Consider the following 21,510-nt stretch of genomic DNA (forward strand, 5'->3'; position numbering starts at 1 on the left):
ACCCAGTTTATAGCCAATGTATAAATTTGTGGGTCCACCTTCCCTCATCTGTTCAGACTGGTAGAACAACTTCACACTGATTTTGACTCAATAGGTCACATGACCTAGAAGCTATTGAAGAGAAATATTAATTTAAACTTAAAAAAAAGTAACAATAAAAATTTAGTTAAAATACATGGTGTAAACATGTTGAACTCATATATACAGTTTAGTACAACAATCGCACACTGATTTCTAGTCAATATTCAAGATATTGAAGAAAACATATTATTTAACATTAAAATTATTTAAAATATTGAATATGACTTAGGGTAGTGCGTCTCATGTAAAAGCATGAATTACCACTTTTTTGTATCATTTGGTCACACGGCATTTACTAACATTTGTTTGACAGGAGTGTTTGGTTCAGCAGTTTGTTGACAGTCCCTAAGTGAACCTTGAGCTCTGAGGAGGGAGCTGGAGAACGGCTGGCTGAAATTAGCCTTCATAAATCGGATCAACCTTGAGTTAAACGCCACTTGCTCGACGGATATTGGAATATCCAACTCGAAACTATCTTCACTGCAGTCAGTAACACAATAAAACCACCAGGATAGTTTGTTTTGATCTGTAGCCTGTAAAGATGGCAGCGAGCGACTGCGCAAGACCTAAACGCCCCACAACGTCTGAATCAGTGACGTTTGTTCCAAAGCTCTATTGGCCAATAGGAGAGGAGCTGACGTATGAGGCAGATCTCCTCATTAACATAAAGACGGAAAAGTAAAAACAGGAGAGGAGAGGCAATGCCAGAAGAACGAGGGCTTGTATAAGGAAAAGACAAAACTAAATATCTACTTTTCTTGACAAAAAAGCATTTTTAGGGGAAATAAAAAAGAAAATATATCCATTTGTTGATGGAAACTCATGTGTAAGGACAAGGAAAAACTAAATATATATTTATGCTTTCATTTCTTATTATGTCAGTTTTGGTCCTCCATAATTCTGAAGCAGATACCTGTAAGGTTCACTATTTAATTTGAAAACAAACAGATAAATAAATCAACAAATTAGGCCCACCAAATGAAATTCTTCTCAGGACCTCAAACAACTTCGGACCGGCCCTGGCTCGGGGCGTGGTCACCTGAGTTCCCATTGGGCCGCAGCTGATTCCGGAGAAAACAGCGACGGACTTTCGGCCCAGAAGTGGCGTTTGTTCCATGGACTGAAGTGCTGACCGCTTCCTAAAGCTATTTTTATATGGATTTTATATAGACTATAAAAAAGGGATTTAATTCTGTTGGACAAGGTGAATACGGACTTCCCGTTCTGCTTGTTTCTCTTGATCATTTTCACCTGGACAACATCACGATGCGAGAGTTTCACCTGAACGAGACGTGCAAAAATGGTAAAGAGAAGTTTTGTGTTTATTTCACAGCCTGTTGCACTTTTCTGCTCCTCTGAGGAGATGAACGTTCAGGGAGCGAAGCTTCATTTTCTGTGTTCAGGCGGATCTATTCGGCTCCTTGTTTCGTAATTCCGAGCTGAAAATGTCTTTATTCTGTAGATTTGACATGAAACGTCACAATCCTAGAAATCATTTTACGTTTGTTCTTTAAATGTCAAATTATGTGACGTGGCATGCATCACCAGTGTTCATACAAGCGATACGTGGAAAAGAGCATGTTTTACTGAGACGATGCCTGAAAGTCCGAAATATACAGACCTGCATCCGTGTTGAGCGTTTAATGACACAAAGTGAAATATGTTGGTTTGAAATACATTCTCAACTAATTAGTGCCTTTAAAAAATTCTCAACTTTCGATAACCAAGGAGAGATGTTTGATCATCGCTTAAAATGCATAATATCAAATGGAAATATGTATGTTAACAGTATTTCCTGATCAAAAATTAAAGGTTGAAATTCTGACACTGTTCATTAGAAGGTGTGCCGATCGATCGGTCACCGATCATTGGCTCTTGTTGCCGATACCGATCACCTGCATCTCATTTCTCAGCCTGCCTGTGCAGCTGGTCTCCTCTTTCCTTCACTCTGCACAAAACGCGCAGCAACAAATCCTAAGCGATGTGGAACTATAACGCACTGAGTGAATGGGGAAGTTTGCGTGTTGCGGCGGAAAATTGAAGCAGGTCAAAATGCATCAACACAACGAAGCTAATACGACATAAAAACAATGTTATACTTGAGGAGTTTGGCTACATCGAGGCTCACTGCAGTAAAAAAGACATATGGAGGATCAGATAGCAGGTAAAGCAGCGCACAGCTACAAACACTCACCCGGATTAGCATGACGGTCAGAAAGCTAAACAAATAACCAGCAAAATGATTTAAGTCTTGGAGCTGCGATGTAAGACGCTGGTTCTGCTCTCGCTGTTGAACCGCTGCTACGCTACAGGTAGTAATATTTCATAGACGGAGCGCCGCTTCTGCTCCACCTGGTAGTGACTCTCACACCGAACCTCTGCTTAAAGCTGCAGCATCTAACCTAAAAATACATTTTACATATGTATTAAAACTTTCGCTGTCCTAACATGAGACAGATAATCTCTAAAAAAATAATCGATCTCCTCCCTGCTCTGCATAATTACTCTGCTCAGTCAGAAACAGCCACTCAGAACTAGCAGTGATCAGCTAGCCGCCATGCTAACAGGAAGTTTTTATTCAGCAACTCTGGATTGTTTATTGTAATGGATCCTGTATTTGCCTTTGAATGTTAAGTTTTATACTTGAATTTTTTTGGCAATGTTGAGAGGTTTTATTTTGGCTCTTTGCATTATTTAGCCTCTTCAGAGCCTCCATATGTTATCAGTCTGTTAAAGATCGTATTACTGATAGCAGCACAATTTGCACAATGCCTGTTTAGTTTAGTTTTCTTCTTGGAAAAAGTTATTAAAAACAAGTTTTTGTCTAAATTAAAGTGAATTCATGGTTCCTTTTTCCACATAATGTAACCTGTAGTGTTTATGATAAAAAATAAATAAAACAATTATAATGTGATCGGAATCTGCAGGAAAAACCCTGATTGGCACATGTCTACTGTTCATCCTTCTATTAATATTGACATTTGTGTACAAAAATGACAGACATTGAAAACAACAAAAAAAAATCCTTAAGTCACTTTAATGTTCAGCAGTGTCAGGGAGTTGACTTGTATGAAGTCATTTTACTCAGAAAAAAAGAGAGTTATGTGCCAAGACATTTATCGTTCATCCAGGAGGTGCTGGTGCCTCTCCAGCTAGTGTTCTGGGCAGGAGGTGGGGTCACCTGGACAGGTCACCTGGACAGGTCACCTGGACAGGTCACCAGTCTGTCGCAGGGCAACACAGAGACACACAGGACAAACAACCATGCACACACACACACACACACACACACACACACACACACACACACACACACACACACACACACACACACGGGCAATTTAGAGAGGCCAATTAATCTTAACAGTCATGTTTCTGGACTGTGGGAGGAAACCGGAGTACCTGGAGAAAACCCACCATGCACAGGGAGAACATGGAGACTCCATGCAGAAAGACCGGGAATCGAACCCAGAACCTTCTTGCTGCAAGGCAACAGCTCTACCAACTGCACCACTAAACAGCCCCCATTTGTCTTTCATTCTCTTTTAAATTAAACAGTTTATAATTAAGTCCGGAAATGTATAAATTATTTAAATTATTGCAATGAATACTGGACTGGTTGATTAGGCAGGTGCAAACCAGTTAATGTTTTTGTTTCTTTTTCTTTTATGTCAAAGTATTAGGTTGGTTTAAAAAAATACTCATCTTCTTCAGGTAAATCATGTTTTGTATATAGATTTGCCTAAAAAGTCAGACAACTGCAGCTGATCCAGAATGCTGCGGCTTCCGTTCTCACTAGAACTTGGGAAATGAAGCATATCATCAGCTTTCAAGTTGTCACACTTACTCCCCACAGCTCAGGGAATATCTACAGGGATCTGTTAGATTATAAATCACTGAACGGCTTGGCACCAACATGCATTAACTATCTGTGGATGTGTCAGCCTTCCAGACACTCTGGTCTTCTGGTTCTGATGTGCCAAACATGACCAGCATTCAGCTCTATGCCAAACAAATCTGGAACAAACTTCCAAAAAACATCTGAAACACAGAGTTCCTTTAAATCGAGGCTAAAACGCTCCAGTTTAGAGTGGCCTTTGATTCATAATAACTGGAAAATTGATCAACATATTTGATAAATATTTGCTTGATGATTTTGATGGTGGCATTTGACAAAATGTAATATTTATTGCGTGTTTCATAATTGGCTAATATATGATGTTTTTATGGTGTAAGCATGTTGAACTTAAATGTAGCTGAAATGTGCTACTCAAATAAACTTGACTTTGTTAAAATAAACTTGACAGAATAAGCAAAAATCTTGGTTATGCTGTTTGCATAACCAAGATTTGCAACAGCAATAATGACAGTAAAACAATGTAAAATAAAAAGTATCTTCTGATGGGACCCTGCAGCCGGAGCAGTGATCATGTTCAAGGGACTGAGGCAGCTGATGCTGCTGATGCTGCTGATGCTGCTGATGCTGCTGATGCTGCTGATGCTGCTGATGCTGCTGATGCTGCTGATGCTGCTGATGCTCAGACCGGATGGAAATAACAGCCTTTCTTCTATTTGTGGTGAAAAGTGAGCGAAAAAGTTTAAGTCTGTCCTGTCGCAGCATTTCAGCCGTTCAGGGAGAGAATATTCAGACTAATGCTAATTTAGCTAATTATTAATATAAGATGCTAATGACAGTTTAAAATGGAGAATACTTTTCATTTTTGTCTTATTTCAATTCTTACCTTTGCTTCACACTTTAAATAAAACTTGGTAAAGTACAAATATGTAAATATGTTTTTATTACTTACTTTTTTGCCCTCAAATGATCTGAAATAAACTGTTTGTTGAACTTCAACATATTAATTAAAAAGTGTATGCGTTTAGTTTTCAAATCAATCTAATGTATTTTCACTTTCTCCTTTCTTGACCTACTGACTTTACCAAGTAAAACAAGAACAAAAAAGCTAATAAAATATTAAATAGAAATGTGTTTCTTAAATCCTGCTACAAGTAAGTAATACAAGTAATCTCTAACCTTTACCTCTGTTTTTTGCTCTGACTCATTTTGATTTGTAAAGTATTTTAATTGCTTCCCCACACCTGAAATCCAAACATGTTTTTGAGAATTCTCTATCTGGACGGTGCCGAGTTGTTTACAGTGTAAATATTAGCCAAGCTCCTCTTGTTGCCCTTATGCAGAGTGGTCAGACCAGTATGGCTCAACTCTGCACACGCAAATCAAGTACTGCATTTTGGTCAGAGACCAAAGTGTGTCTGCAACAGTGCAGGAAGCTACGGTGACACAATCATGAATTTCTCAAAGCCCAGTATTTAGCTGACATGACTATTGCAATATTGCTGATCATAAATCTAAGTCAAAACTTTTTTTCTTACCTCAGTTCAATTTCTGTGTACAGTAATTTAATTTCAAATTTGAAAAATAAACCCAAAAACATTTCTGTTTGTCTCATTAAGTTTCAGACACCCAATATGTTCACTTTTCTTGTCTGCCTGTCTCTGTTTTTGTTCATAAAATCTCAGAAGGGTTTTTGAAATAATCTGAAAAATCTCTGTATGCGTCTACTGGCTTTCCTCATCTAGGGGTTGAATTTTTAAACAGTCTTCTTTAGCTCACAGTTATGCACTGTGCTGTTTATTTTGGTTGTAGTTGTATAATGTAATTTGTTTCCAGTTTGAGCACTTACTGCATTGAGACGGTTCAACTGGATACATTTTACTTTAACATAAAATTCAAGTTTATAACTACTGGAAGCAATTACATTTCAAGGTCAAAGGCCAGTTCCAGTGTTGGATTGACTGAAGCCTGAAATCAATATAATGAGTTCAGATCTAGTTTAACGTGGAAGATGCAGACAAAACCCAAAACGTTATATTCTTACTAATCCATCTATGTTCTAATTGTCTAATATAGTCATGGGATATGGATGATAAAGAACTCTTGTTCTTGGATACAAGTAATAAATTGGAGTGGGATGTCTGAGGAAGGAGTTAAGAGATGCTTTTTGTTCATTTTTGGTCAACTTTTGGTCTACACAGATTTTTATTTTTTTTTCTGCTGGTCAATGACACAAATGATTTACAGAAAATGTGTGCATTGTTTTTCTGGTCATGGCCACTATTATTGTTTAACTGTGTAGTAATAAAGATATGATGCATTCATAACAAAAGATCACCTTGAATTCCAGTGAAATCAGAAATTTCCTACAGAGCTTCAGATTTTTAGTGAATGCTTCATGTCTTTGCAGGGTCTGTACTGACGCTGTGGTGTGGATCCCAGACAGCTGTGTGTTTGGTCACCACAGATCAAACTCTGATCCTCACACACCTGAACAACAGTCGACAAACAGGTAGTCCATCACCGACATGCTTCTATCAGCTGAGACATCACAGCTTCTCTTCTTGTGTAAACTTGCCTTATTTTTGCTCTGATGTCATGTTTGCCTCTGTTCCCTCCTCAATTATGTCCTGGAAATTTGATGCATCCTTGTGTCACCTGAGTCCTGCGTCATTAGGACGGCAGCTTTGTTTGCAGTGCAGCTCAACTGCACGTCAAATGAAAGCACTGCCTCGTCAGAAATATCTTTCAACTAAATTAGTAGGATTTTCAGAGTTTTGCGAAGCAGGCCCAATATACCCAGGATTTTCTTAGGTGATCCAGTGGAATTAACCTGAAGACAGGAGCTAATACTTAAAGGAAAGTTGAAGTTTGGTAGAGAAACTCAAGTCAAATCAGGTTTGGAACTGTGCACAACACCTGAATGTGTAACTTGTAGGCAATACTAATGTGTAAAGTGTGAGTTGCTTTTAAAAATGTAAATTTTTTCTGAAAATTTGAACGTCACTTGGTGTGCACACAACAAAATGAATGGATGTTATGGTCCACAGACTCAAGGTGACGACTACTGACCTGACAGTTGGCAAGTAGATATTTGTTGAGTACATTATCCTCACAGGGAAAAATAACTACATTAAATTGTGTGTTTGCTAAAAAAGCTGCTTGTAGAATGCTGTATCTAGGCATTAACATGGAAAAATTGTGGTACAAAAAGGTGAGATGCATATGGTTAACCATGGTTAACCAAATTAACCATGGTTAACCAAATTAACCATGGTTAACCATATTCTTGAAACACATCCAGGTTTCAAGAATTCTTGAAAAGTTGTGGTTACTTTTGGAAAACGTCATGCTTCCCTTTGCTGATCTCCAGAGATGCTGATTTCAGTTTTTCTGCTTGGATGACCATCTGCATACATTGCCAAAAGTACCAATGCTGGTTTAAGTCACTTTGGTGCAGTAATTAACTCCTGGAGCCCAGTATTAAATGTAAAATTTGTATGGTCCGTTTGCATACTTTTAGCAGGACATTTCTGTATTTTCTTCTGAGAAAGTACATTTTTTCCCCATAGCTGTAAGTTAAAATCACCCAAATTAGCAGAAATGACCTCTTGAAATGCATCACTTTCTAAGTAATAAATCTTTATATGCTGTTCACTTTTCTTTGCTGTTCACTGTTCAGAAATCCTGCACAGTCTTATTCAATGTCGATTATTTGGTGGATAAACTTGAGCTACAGTATTTTCTCACAGCACAGCATGAGGCGACATGAGGAAGGCAGCGAGCTGAAGTTGATTTGCCTCTGGTTCCTCTAGTTCAGTTCCTGGAACTGAGTTTCCCAGAGCTGACATCAGTTGTTGTTCAGCTGCATGTTGTGGTCTCGGTAATGAGGCTGACCAGTAAACCAGCAGTCTGAGAGTGAAGGGCTCTGTTGGGAACATGGACCAATCAGATCTCTGATTTATAAAAGTTTGATTATTAAGGGCTTTAGAGCAGGGAGCCAATGAAGGAAAGCTGAAATTGGGGAGAGATTTTTCTCTATCTTTTGTTTTATTTTATTTATTTTTTAACATTTTTTAAATTATTGTTTTATTGGAACAATAATTGCCGATAAAACATTTTGGACCAGCTGACAGCTTATCAAAAAGTTAATTGGTTATTGCAGGTGAATCATAAATAAAGTCGCATTATGAAGTTATACATGAATTGTATACATTTTTTATACTTTTTCTTATTGTTGCTTCTTCCTGCCTTTCTGTTTCCATCTATTAAGGCAACAAAGACTTTTTCCACCACAAAACATGAATGATTCATAACATAAAGCATCTGTGGTTTTTCTATTCTACACTGGAAATGAGTTCCTGGAACTTGATTTCCTCCCATTTATGAAGTGATATTTAGCAGTTTGAATAAACAAAAATCTCCTATTAGTAATTTTTTTCTTATCAATAACATAAAATTTTTACACTGGACAAGGCAGTGGGGAGATTATAGTACAACAATCTTTACTTCTTTACAATCAATACAATCAATTTGTACATTTGATTCTACAGTTATAAAATTTTTAGCTTTACAAAAACAAAATTAGGTTTGCCACATTTAAGTAACTAAACAACCACAGGGTAGTTCAGTGTGAAACTAGACTTCTTGACACAACAACAGGACTTAATGGATTCAATTTAAATAAAAAAATTGAAATATTATTCTGCGAGCTGCTTCAAAACTTCCTCCTGAAAGCCAATGAAGCTAAACAGGTCGTTTAGATAAACTTTTTTAAAATCATGTTTGTGTTGGCAGAAAGGAACTAGAAGTTCAGATTAATTTAAATAAACGAGTCACTGTTAATTCTGCAAAGTACTTCAGAATCACAGTAGCAGAATGTTGTTGGTACTTTTTTCTTGGCAAATCTTCTTGAAACGTAATAATGTTCATCAAGGTTATAGTAGGTAAATATTTGACCTTAGAGCCACTATCCAAATAATGATCTCATCATGCTTTGTGGATCCTTTACGGCCAGCAGTGCTGGTGCATAATACATTATAAAACCTGGACACAAGTGGCTGTTTGGACATTCAAAGGACTTTAGAATAAAACTGGTCTTTTACTACATCAGACTAACACAAAACGTCCCAAAAGCCTTTGTTGAAAACCAGGTTCATGCCAAGAATAATTTAAAAAGGTTTGACTAATTCTGTCACGAAGAGTGGATAGGTAACTTATCAAATTATATTAAAAGTGTGATAATGGCCTCAAGAAGTGTGTGATCAATGGGTGATTGGGAATGTATTTCAACATTCCCAATCACCTGGTTTGTGTGTATGGTGGAAAAAAGGCACAATAAATCAAACTTGTGCATGGATTTTTTGTTCTTGGAATCATTGAATCAGCAAATCATTAAAAGACCATAATTATAGTGACATTCCTTCCACAAACTTGTGAGCACAACAAATCAATTCCACAAAACAGATATTTTTGCTAAATTCCTCTGAGCTTGTTGCTCTTGCCTTGGACTCTCCTTCTGAAAACCTTCACCTGCAGGTGTTTTTATTTTCATAAAAGAATACACACCCTGTTAAATACAGTCTTAACTGTTGTCTCCAGGTATGCAAACTTACAGTTCATACAACATGTGGCTGGGATTAACTCTTGCGCTGCTTTCGTCCTTCCTGATTGGTGGAAGTGTCATCCTCAAGAAGAAAGCTCTCATCCGATTGGCCAGCAACGGACACACCAGAGCAGGTGAGCAGAGGCAGATGTTGACATTTGATCCATGTTTACTCGGTTCCCTAGGTGATCTTGTACCATTGAAGCAACAAATGTGGTTCCAAACAGATGAGATATATTACTTTAATCTGAAGAGACAGTGAGGTGAGAAGTTCTGAATAGAGTAAAAAATGACTAAGAAAATGTGATTTATTTAGAAAAGGGTTAAAATAAGTGACAAAAGTGATTGCTTATACAGACCTGAAATTTCAGCTCAAATTGTTTTCTAACTTGGAAGTAAGAAGGATTTGGAAGACCTGTTTTGTTTTGTGAGGAAGCTCAATGCTGCTTCCTCTATCACTTCACCCCAAGTAGGGTGACTGCTTTATGTGACACCATTCATTGGATAATTCAGTCATCCGTAAAATAACTTTGCAATTATTTCTATTCTTTCCCGAATAGAATGAATAGAAATATTAGGGACAAGGGTGTTAGAAAATGGATGGGTTATTTCTATTCACGTTGGTAACTTTATTTGTCGTTTAATTGTATTCTGACAGAGACAACAAGTACATCCTTAACCCCAACTTCAAGTTTATTCCATTCACATCTTAGCCGTAGCATTAGCCACTAACCTAAAAAAATAGTTTCACTTTTGCCGTATGATCCAGTTTGGTCCAAATATAACATTTTGTTATATTAAACTCTCACACATGCATAAATGCTACTAATGGTTATTAGTAGTAAGATGTATCAAAGATTTAAAATGGGATATTCAGAACTGGCCATTTTTTTCTCCATTCTGTTGTTCGGACATTTAGTTGTCGATCGTTTTCTCTGTATGTATGCAGCACTTTTCTATTCCCACCTGTCGCTGCACACTTCGTCAGTTGGCTGGCATAATGCTTCTAGTTACTATTAATATAAATATTTACTGCTGTAAACAGTCATGATGTGTAAACTCAATAGTAATAGTCATTCTTATTAATGTATTGTAGTTTTAAAACAATACATTCAGTTCATTAAACTGAACTCTGTCTGATGCTGTAGGTTGGCTGCTGGAGCAGATACCCTGACTAATTAACCTGTGATATGTTTCTCTAAAATGTAGAATATTCTGTATGAAAAGCCGGTGAAAGTTTTTACAAGTTACTCATGACGGTACGATCTATTAAATAACATGTTGAAGTGCACACTTTTAGTTTTTCTTTATTTGAAAAAAAGTAAGTTTAATTTTTCTCCCACTTCATTTATACACCATGTTTGGACTATCACATAAAATCCCATTAAATAAAATTGAGATTTGTGGCTATAATGTGACAAAATATGAAAACAGCCAGGAAACAAAATACTACTTCGATGCAGCTGTGTGATGCTATGAATCAGGATGACATTACCAACACAAAATGTGCCTCTGTTTGCATTTCTACAGGTGATGGAGGATATGGCTACCTTAAAGACTGGCGGTGGTGGGGAGGCCTGTTGACCAGTAAGAACTTCACTGTAGAAACCTTTTACAGTTGTAACCTCTGTGTGATTGAAACAAAACCCCCAAGAATGGTTGTTTACTGTGCATCTTAGTCAAGGGGAGAGGGGACAAAGGTAGTTTAGCTTTTAATAGTTCAGTTTGGAAACTGGCTTAAATTATGAGTAGAACTTTAGAAAAGGAACCATGCATGGGATTAAACTAAACCAAAATGGAAGAAGGTTCTAATAGATGCAATAGAGAAAGTAGCAGACACATGCTGCCGAATGACTGCTTGGATAATAAATTGGATTAGCTCTTTTAAAACAGGAGTTCTATCAGTTTGTAGTTCTGGAACAAGAGTATTTGTTTAACCGTTTCCTAGAGAGGAAACTGTTACTGTTAATAAATTCATCTCAGACTCATTTCTGCATTTCCAAAATCAAAATAAATCATTTACACTAACATAATTTCTGGAATATTGAGCCCACCTGAATATAAGCCACATCCACTAACAAAGGACAAAAAAGTACATACGTAGGCCCCACCTTTCCATAAGCAGTAGAAAACTATGAGATATTTACACAAATATTACGTGAGATATTTACGTGTTTTAACATTTAATGAAATGTGTATATTTTTCCGGACAGTTCTTGTGACCTGGCTGCATACCAGGAAAAGGCATTGATCGTTATCTTCATCTTCCTCTTTTGCACTAAGACCACAAAACTTGCCCTCTTGAGAGTCGGAACAATCTCACACACACTTTGTTTTCTTATTACAAATTTTGTTGTCGCTCTCAGTGTCTCTTCATCTTTAGGCAAATTTGCTCGTGAGCTTCTGCTGTCCTCTTCATCACGCAGCAGTCCAACATTTCAAATTCCGTTGGTAAAACCTGTGTATTTAGCCACACTGCAGTATTTAAAGTGTGTCTAAAAAGAAAAAAAGCAGTAGATGTAATCCAGAAATTACAATACTTGGTGTTCTTCAGGGTTTTAAAACTCAAGTGCAATAATCTTAACATTAAGCCACCAAAATATGGTAAATATGCACAGATTTTCTATAGCAGGTTGCCTTTGTTGGCTCTTAAATTTGTACACTTATTTATTACATTTTCATTATTATTCATTGTTGCTAGTAAATGATATGTCAAAATTCTAATTCTAGTTGTCTTTAGTTTAATTCACTGAATTTAAATCACATTTCTGAGCAGGTTGATGACATTCTCAAGAGCTAGTTGTACAACTACAAAAAGGGGAAAAAAACTAGAGTTTTGCTTGTTTCTGTATGGTAAAAGTTGACTGGTGAGCATCTGTCCTGTGTGTGTGTGTCCTGTGTGTGTGTGTGTGTCTGTGTGTGCTGTCTCTGCAGTGGGAGGCGGAGAGGTGTGTAATTTTGCTGCCTACATGTTCGCGCCAGCCACACTGGTGACTCCCCTGGGAGCGCTCAGTGTCCTCATCAGGTAGCTGCATGTTTCCACACAGCCGCCGCCTTCTGAGGACATGTTGATGTTTTTCAGTGATGTCATACTGGTCTGTGTTTTTAAGTGCGATTCTCTCCTCCCACCTGTTGGGGGAGCAGTTGAATGTGGTGGGGAAGCTCGGCTGTCTGCTGTGTGTACTCGGGAGCATTCTGTTGGTCATTCATGCCCCACAAGAACAAGAAGTCACATCAATACAGGATATGACCAATAAGCTGCTGGAGCCAGGTGAGAGGAGAGTCATCCAGACATGCTACATGACATCCAAAATATAACATTGCATTCTTAAATATAATTTTATCAATCAAATCTGTTTTTATTCATATTCAGTCAGTTGGCATAAATGTTAAAAATGATAACATTTTATGAATTACTCTTCGAAAACAGAGTAAGCTATAATATTTCAAGTTTAATAGGTGGACTTATCAAAAACAATCTACCACAACTGGCTCTGTGATTATGTTCATGATGTGACCCAAAAAGAAAATGAGTTTGACACCCCTGGTTTTTTAAAATTTTTTGATTATTATTTTGCTACTAACTCAAAGTTGGTTTATATGCAAGCTTCATTTGAACAGAACAAGAAATTCTTTGAGTTTTTGTTTATCTGTGTTTGCCACTCTGCTTGTCTGTACCAGGTTTCCTGGTCTATGTTGTGGCGGTGTTGGTTCTGTGTGCGGTTCTGGTGTTGTATTTCTGTCCGCGGTCCGGTCGTTCCAACATCCTGATCTACATCAGCATCTGCTCGTTGCTGGGAGCCTTCACTGTATCGTCTGTGAAGGGCCTCGCCATAGCCATCAACACCGGTGAGATGCCGCAGACGGCAACATGCTTCTTTTTACTCAACATTCTGAAGGCTATAAACATTTTCAGTTCTGCTAAAGTTTTCCTTTAGCTGAATTACACAGAACCACTGCTGTGAATACTTATAATTTGTTTTTCCTCTGCTCAGTGGTTTATGACATCTCTGTGCTCAGCCACCCTCTTACGTGGATCCTGCTCCTCACCCTCATTGTTTCAATAGTGACACAGGTAAGCTGGGCTCAGAAAAATTGGCACTGCAAGTTACAGGATGGAAAGGATTCAGTATCTTGGCACCATATACTTTGGTAATGCATAATGCAATATCTGGTTGTTGTAAACCATATATCTGGTTATTAGATTGAATAATCATGAATATGTTAAAATCTTTTGTTTTTATTTTGGTTCTGATCTTAATGATCAATCAAAATAACTTTGGTCCTCCTGGTAGATGTAATTTACTGGCTCACAAAAGTATATTTTCTGAGACTAGACTAAGAGTGTTTTCACACCTGGTAGACTTGGTTCAGCTGGTTACCATCCATTGTGTCAGATGATCCAGACCGTTCCTTCACTTCCTTCTTCACAAATTGTAGATAAAAATAGTGAAGTCTGATTTCAGCAGTTGGAGGATTTCTCTTTTGTCTGTCACAATATGCCAAACAAACATCCTTCAACAATGGGCTTAGCTTTTGCTAAAAATGTATGCAAGAAATAGATACTTGCACTACCCTAGTTGGCGCAGCGCGCTGCCCCGCATATAAACTTCAGACCGCCGTGATTTGGAATCTGACTCTCGTCCTCTGGTTCGCTTGTCTCTCTCTCCTGCCCCTTCTCTCTGCAACTTTTCTGTTGGATTGTTGTCATAAAGGCAAATTGTGCCGAAAAACTTATTTTAAAGAAAAAGACTACCGGAGTTAATGTGCAACAATACGGGTATGATGTCGAGCTTTTCCTCCATCCAACTGATCAGCTCCACTTTGCTGTTGAAGCTTCTAACCTGGCAGCTTTACGCTCTTATAAAAATACTATTTGACAACATCTGGAAACGAAGTTAAAGCTTCAATCTGATAATCTGATGGAGGCGATCTCTGCCACAGTCTGCATGTTGGTTCATCCCGCAAAAAGAGCCGCTGCTGAGTCAGCGGAGCGTCCTGCTGCGCATCAGGATGGAGCAGCAGCAGGTGGGAGCGCAGAATTTAACAGTAACTAAACAGGATCCATTCATAATAACTTTGGGTTGTGATGCACAAACCAAAAGCACCGTTGTGTCACTGGTCAGTGTAATAATTTGACTCCTATACGTGCAGCTGTCCAACATATCATCAGCCCTAGACGGTGTTCGAGGGGGGGAAAAAAGTCACACTATTGAAGAATTGAAGGGTGGCTTACTCTTAAATATATAAGTAAGGAAAATAATACACAGAGACGTAATTCTTGCTGCTAGGCCATAGACGAGCCGGAGATTTATTACACTCCACGGAATTACAGTTTCATCAGTTCAATACACAATCTTCCATAGTCTTGACAAAAAATCTCCTCCCAAGTCTCCAACAGTGTGTATTGGAAAGTTTCAACCAATGGCGTGTAAGGCGCTGTTTTTGCCAGCAGATCCCTGGCTTGCTTTTCTCTAGTGTGTGTTGGGCGACCTTTAATATACTGTTTGGAAATCCAAACAAGGACATAAGACTTCATGCTTTCAACAGACCTAATCATCTGCTCCTTCTCAGAACTACCAAACAGACCATTTTGTTGATGCTATCTGTTGAGACCGCATTCCTTCCGAGTCCATTTGTGCACTTTGTACGCAAATGGAGGGAAGGGAGTCAGGCCAGTTTGAACTAGAGAACTGCCGAGAATCCTTTCACAAAAACAACTCCTTAGATGGTATTTCGGCTCCGACAACACCTGACTTGGTGCAACTTTTCAGACTTTAATCCGCTGCTGACGAAGAAGTCTGTGATGATGTACTGTTTCTTATACGTTTATTCCTGCATAAAATACTTAAAGGTCAATATTTGCTGTGAATATAATGCAGCTTGTAAGTTAATGTGAAGTTCGCTTACGTTTCTATGACATCACTGCGAGGAGTCGACTTCTACTCGACTTTTATCATTTTATAGTCCACCACAAAATATATGAAGTCTATCAACCCCTAATATGTAGATATACAGTATAATGACACCCCCTTAACATTTTCGCCTGCCCCCTCATGTTTCCATGGCTAGAACCGGCCCTGATTACCTCTCATATCATAATTTCACAACATAATGACAGTTTTAAAAAATATGTGAAAAAAATATTTATATAAAAGTTACATGCTGCAGCTTTATTTTCACTCAGGAGAGGACGGGTCAGGGACGTGGGTTATAACTGCTGCTGACTGACTCACCTATTAAATGGCAAAAGGTACAGGGAACAAGTTAAATATATTAATATGTTGGTAATTCTTTTCCGTAATTCATTAAATGCTAGTGAAATGGAGGCAAACAGTAGTCTGTAGCTAAGCTAATTATGCTAAATGGTTGATTATCTCACACAGTCTACTCACCTTTCTTGGAGAAAAACTGGGTTATAAATTAACACTCTTGCCTTTTTGTCTGTCTCTCTCTCTTTTTTGTTTTTGAAAACCTGATTTTATAACTTTTCTTGGCAGCATAGTAACTGGCACAGTCGTTTGTTGCTGCAGTTTCTACTGACTGCAGCTGCATACATAAAATTTTTACTGCTAAAAACAATCTTTGAAAATACAATATGATTAATTTTGTATTTAACAGGACCCCGGTTTTTTAATTTTATTTCTATGAACAAAATATAAATTAAATTGTGGAGAGCCTCTTGCTGGTCAGGGCCCCTAGAATTGTCATCACTTTTCACCTCTTTACCGCGCCCCTGCTATAGACTATTGTTATAAATGGTTAATTATGAGAGGCCAGTATGAAACTTCCTCTGAAAGACATCTTCATTTCATACCCTCAAAAGTCTTGTTAAAAAAGACTAACCTTAAAAAAGTCTAAGACAGCTTTGGGACAGAAAGGCCCCCTTATACATGGAGAGAACACAAGACCCCACACACAACCCAAAAGTTTGTGTTTGTCATGTGGCTGGGTGACCCATTGATGAGTCTGAAGTCACCTTTGTGTCTGTGCAGGTGAACTACCTTAACAAGTCTCTGGACACCTTCAACACCCTACTGGTGTATCCTATCTACTACGTCCTCTTCACCTCTGTGGTCCTTTCCACCTCCATCATCCTCTTCCAGGAGTGGAGCAGCATGTCTGCCGTGGATGTGGTCACAACACTGGGCTCGTTCCTGGTCATTGTGGTGGGCGTGGCCTTGCTGCACCTGTTCAGGGAGCTGCAGGTGGGCATTCCTTCCCCCCTAACATCTCTCCTCAGATGAACGAAAGCTTTTCTTCTTATTTTTTGCTAATAAAAATACGACAATGCAACCTCATATAGGAATCTGACGTTTGATTTCTCTTAATGCAGATTACAATGAAGCAGCTGACCAATCAGCTTTCTCATCCAGTGGAGAGGGAGGGACTTACAGAAGAGGTCACAACCAATGGAAGAGGAGGAAGGAATTTAAAGGAGGATAAATATGGACTGATGGACAATGTAGTGATAGAAAGTCTGCCTCCTATGAGAGAGGAGGGACCCAGAGTCTTCATAATCAGCTGAAAAAGAGAATTCCAGAAGTTTCTGTATTGTTACTGATATTTCCTGCACTTTTTCAAACTTTAGCCGCCATCTTAGTTTATGCTTTAGGTCCCTCCAATCTCACATGACGGTATTCAACAGTACAATACCAGTCGACCTTTCTAATTTGTAAATATTTAAGAAATCTTGCCTGTAAATGCCAATTTAGTAGAAGGTTCAAATAATTTATTGGAAATAAGTACTTTAGAGCCCACACAAAATATGCCGTCCAAAGAATAATAAATAAGACAAAGTCGACAGAAAACAAGAAAATCCAAAACGTGTATCAAAGTTTACCATCAAACTAGTTAGTTAAATAATATCAAACTGCTCCTCATAGCTGTCATTAACCTTGAGCATTTTAAAGAGTTTATTCTTTTTGATCATACAAGTCAACGACATTAAATTATCAGATGAGTTGGTGTCCTCCGTTAGACTGATGGACTCCAAACTGGCTCTGCCTCTTCTTTCACAGGAGGTTTGGCTGGAAAGATGAGTTTTTCCGTGATGTCTCAGGCTGTTCATAAAGCACCAGTTGGACTGGCTGAGTCCCAAGAAGATGTTAATTTAACAGACCATCATGGCACCAAAGAAGGTTCTTTTTTCAGTTAACCTTTTCCCCCCCAATATCTTTTTCAAATTTTTTGTGCTACTAGTGGCCTGTATTAAACAGTAGAAAGGCAGAGACTAAATAAATGTAAAAGTCAAATGTAATTTTAAATATTCCTTTAAATTGGTGATTATCTACATTTCCAACATGTACATTTCCTGTGACAACTTGTCATAGGAGGAGGTTCACATTTTCATTTTAGCTGTTTTAAACAGACATGGTGTCCTAATTTATTCATCATAAGAAAGATGGTATTAGTTTAACAGGAAGCATTTTTAATCACTTAATCACCATTTTTCAAGGGTGTCTTTTATTTGGGTGTTGTGTCATGCTCTGTGTGGCCTGATTGTTGGAAACAAGGAAAACAAAATCTGACTTTGCATGAAGAAGTGCAGCGCACTGTGCTGCTTTCAAAATGAACAGCCAAACTTTACCTTAACTTTTGTTTTGGAACTGGACTGGTTAGAAGACTCTTCACTTTTCGTATTTGGATTACCATTCCAAATATTAGCTCTAAGGCACTACCACTATCTTGCTTAGCAACTCTGAGGTCTATTAAGTGTGGGTCTGCTTTCCCTGCTGTGCTGCTGTTTTTTTAAAATCCCTTAAAAAAAAAACTGAGATGGAAGACATCTCAGTTTCTGCTTGAAGTGTTTGGTAACTGAAACTAGTTTCTTTCAGCTAAAGTTGTAAACATTCATTTAGTGTCTTATTATTTTATGTGTTAAAATTACAATTGAGGTACTAATTAAAACATCCCACAAATGAGGTTAGAAATGGGTCAAGCGACATTTTCTTCTGAGTCAGTTTTCCAGTTGTCTGACATTTGGTGTGGTTAAGAGCCCTTCATGACAACCGCATCTCAGTAGAGGGACGTAGACACTAGGCCTTGAAGAATTAAATTGATTCATCTTATCAATTTAAAAAAAAAATTTCTAGTCTGCAAAAAATTTTTACATTCTGCAGATTTTTCATTTAACTATTTTGTGCTTTTGTACAATACTAAATACATTAAAATATGCAAATGAGCAATTCAAGTACGCAGTGGCGGAACAAGTCGGCGTCGGGGCTAATGACCGGGCCCTTTATACCCAAAATAACAAAGCTCATAAAAACATAATTTTATAAAGTACTAATAAAAGTCACTCATATTTGTAGTAAAAATACTCCAATCTACCTAGTTTACAATCCGTTCCTAATCATCTGATTGATGTGGATGGTTGATGACGTGTTTTACCCAGAATACACTTGGAGACAATATCAGCGATCAACTTGTAAATTTGTGTCATAAAGTTAAATGTAAGAATGAAAATAAAGCCAGTCATGCCGCACAACATTTTATTCTATATTTTAGACCCGCTATGTCACTAAAATCAGCCGGGCTTGTAAAGTTTTTAGCAACCATGAGTCAACAATGACTGGGGCAGGCTACTATATAATCTACTGGGGGACCCTATTTTATAATCTACATGCACCATACTCAACAGGAGAGGGTCCACCTTCTCCAGCTCTCATCAGATATGATACAGACTTGAATCCTGAATCCGCCGCCCCCCCAGGCCTCCCCTTAGCTCCGCCCCTGCAATTACGTTTTAAAATATATATTTTCTGCCTAAAATACAATGCAGTGTATTTTTTACAGTTTTGACTGTTCTTTCAGAAAAATGACCTTTCTTTGAAAGTGTGTACTCCAGTTAACTGGATTACTAAATTAGTTGATTATTTCATTATGATCATGATTAATTTGATGTATCAATTCAGCCCTAAGGCATAATATTGTAATTTTCTTTTTATTTCCACTTCTGAAATGCTAAATCGAAACAAAAGTTGAGGGTTTGAAGAAATTTAACCATTTTCTTCCAAAAATAATCGTCCATTTCACTTTGCTTTCAGAAATGGATGAGCCCTCCTCCCCCCAATCAGTGCTTTGTGTAAATGGAGGATTTATGTGCTGAATTATCTTTTGCTTTGAAAAGGTGGAGGAATTTAATTACACAATATGATCAATATGTGATCGATCTGAAAAAATGCAATATTTACATTTTGAAACATATATTTAGTATACCGAACTGTCAAATAATCCTGGCAGTTAAGGAAGCTTTTTGGTTTTCAAAATGAGACTCAACACCTCACCTTTGTGCAGATTCTCTTACTGAAACAACTCAAGAATTTATATCAAGACAATTGGCAATTGATTTGAATTAAGCTTATTTAATGAAAACTTAGCAATAATTTTTTAATACATTTTTATGGTTTAGATTTATCTAAACAGCATCAGGGCAGGGGGAAGTGCCTATTTATTTTCACCTTTGACTTTCAGTTGACAGAATTATTCTTTACATTAAATATTATATCTTAAAAAGGATACAATACATTTCAAAAGAATCCATAAACAACTGAAGCTTTAAACACAATCCAATTTAGCACCTCAGACATTTTTATTTGTTAAAATTGTCATTAAGAGTGGGTTTTAATTTTAATTAAGTTTGTCTATTTACTGATTTAAAAGTGTGCTGTTGTCACACCTGGGGCTCATCAGGTTGATCAACTGTGATCCTCCCTTGTGTTGCTGTCGTCAGACTGTGGCATGAAGAAACACATTACTGATAATGAAATGTTTGATCAATTTGTCCTGAGGTCTCACTCTGCAGAGTTCCTCTGAGCTGAAGACTGGAGTAATGAAGCAGACAAAACTCAGGGTGAGTCTAAACTGCTAAATGTAGGTAGATCAAAAACAGTAGATCAAAATGTTGAAAGTGAGTGTTTGCTGTTGAACATGTTTCAGTTTGTGAAGCTTAGAGGAACCAAAGAGCAAATAAATTCTTTCTTTCAGAATTCACCTATTTTTTTTCTTTTTCTCTCTTCCTGATCATTTAAATAAAAACAAAGTTCACTTACATTTAACTCACATTCCACTAACGCTTAAGTTTTCTTGTCACTAAAGGAAAGCTTAAGAAAAATAATTTATCTAAATATCTTTTGACTTCAGTTGGAGTTTTCTATTGTTTCCACCCCGTATTATATTCAATATAATGTGACTATAAAATGTGACTTTTAAAATCTCATTAATGACAGAACCTGTTCTGTTTCTGACAAAAGTCAGTGCATTTTTAGCCATATGTGATTCTGAACAGTTGTTACCATGAAAAGTAATTCAAAGAGAGGAATGGGTGGGAGGGTGGCTAAAAGGGTTATTGTTTCATAATGTGATGGTACACAGTGCCAGTCAATGTCACACCAGAAACAATGTTTGAATATGTGAATTGTGGAAATGATTCACATAAAAAAACTTTAAATTCATTAAATACAGAGCACAATAACTATCACAGCAGTTGCTGGTCGATATGAGCATCAGGTAATATTAATTGGATAGTCCAGAAACCTGTAACATTCAAGCCTGGACTCCAGCTCCAGTAAAATGACAGAACAAAGTTGCTTATCTATTCAAATTCTTGATAATAAAATGATAAATGATTCTTGCTGGCAGCTGAAGGAGGAGCAGCTCATCCTGCTCTCTCTCGTCCTTACTGATAACTTTGCCTGTGAATTTTTTTTAAAGTCACAATTTTTATAGTTATATTTACATTATCAATATTATAACTGTATTACTTTAAACCTAAGCATTGGGAGATTTTCTCACTTTTATTTTTACCTCACTTTTCTTCACCTCCAAGTTGAACTAGAGCAAAATGCCCCCGCCAACCCCAAGGACATTAGCAGTATTCTAGAATGACTTCAGTTTTTTTTTTTTTATATTAACATTTTTTATTGAGAAAGCACGTTACAATACAATTATATAATTATACTGATTA

At 37.4% G+C, this 21,510-nt stretch overlaps 1 protein-coding gene across 1 annotated transcript; it reads left to right on the forward strand.

Moving 5' to 3' along the window:
- The first annotated feature begins 1,119 nt into the window (after window positions 1-1,119).
- nipal4 (NIPA like domain containing 4) lies at window positions 1,120-17,797 on the forward strand. The gene is made up of 10 exons (XM_008428687.2): window positions 1,120-1,384; window positions 6,348-6,449; window positions 9,539-9,676; window positions 11,073-11,129; window positions 12,477-12,567; window positions 12,653-12,813; window positions 13,224-13,391; window positions 13,538-13,617; window positions 16,538-16,750; window positions 16,879-17,797. Exons 1-10 carry the CDS (start codon window positions 1,348-1,350, stop codon window positions 17,068-17,070), a joined length of 1,239 nt encoding a protein of 412 aa, XP_008426909.1. The 5' UTR covers window positions 1,120-1,347; the 3' UTR covers window positions 17,071-17,797.
- Window positions 17,798-21,510: the final 3,713 nt, after the last annotated feature.

The sequence above is a fragment of the Poecilia reticulata genome, chromosome 14, assembly GCF_904066995.2.
Source record: "Poecilia reticulata chromosome 14, P_reticulata-male-v2, whole genome shotgun sequence".
Classification (NCBI taxonomy): domain Eukaryota; kingdom Metazoa; phylum Chordata; class Actinopteri; order Cyprinodontiformes; family Poeciliidae; genus Poecilia; species Poecilia reticulata.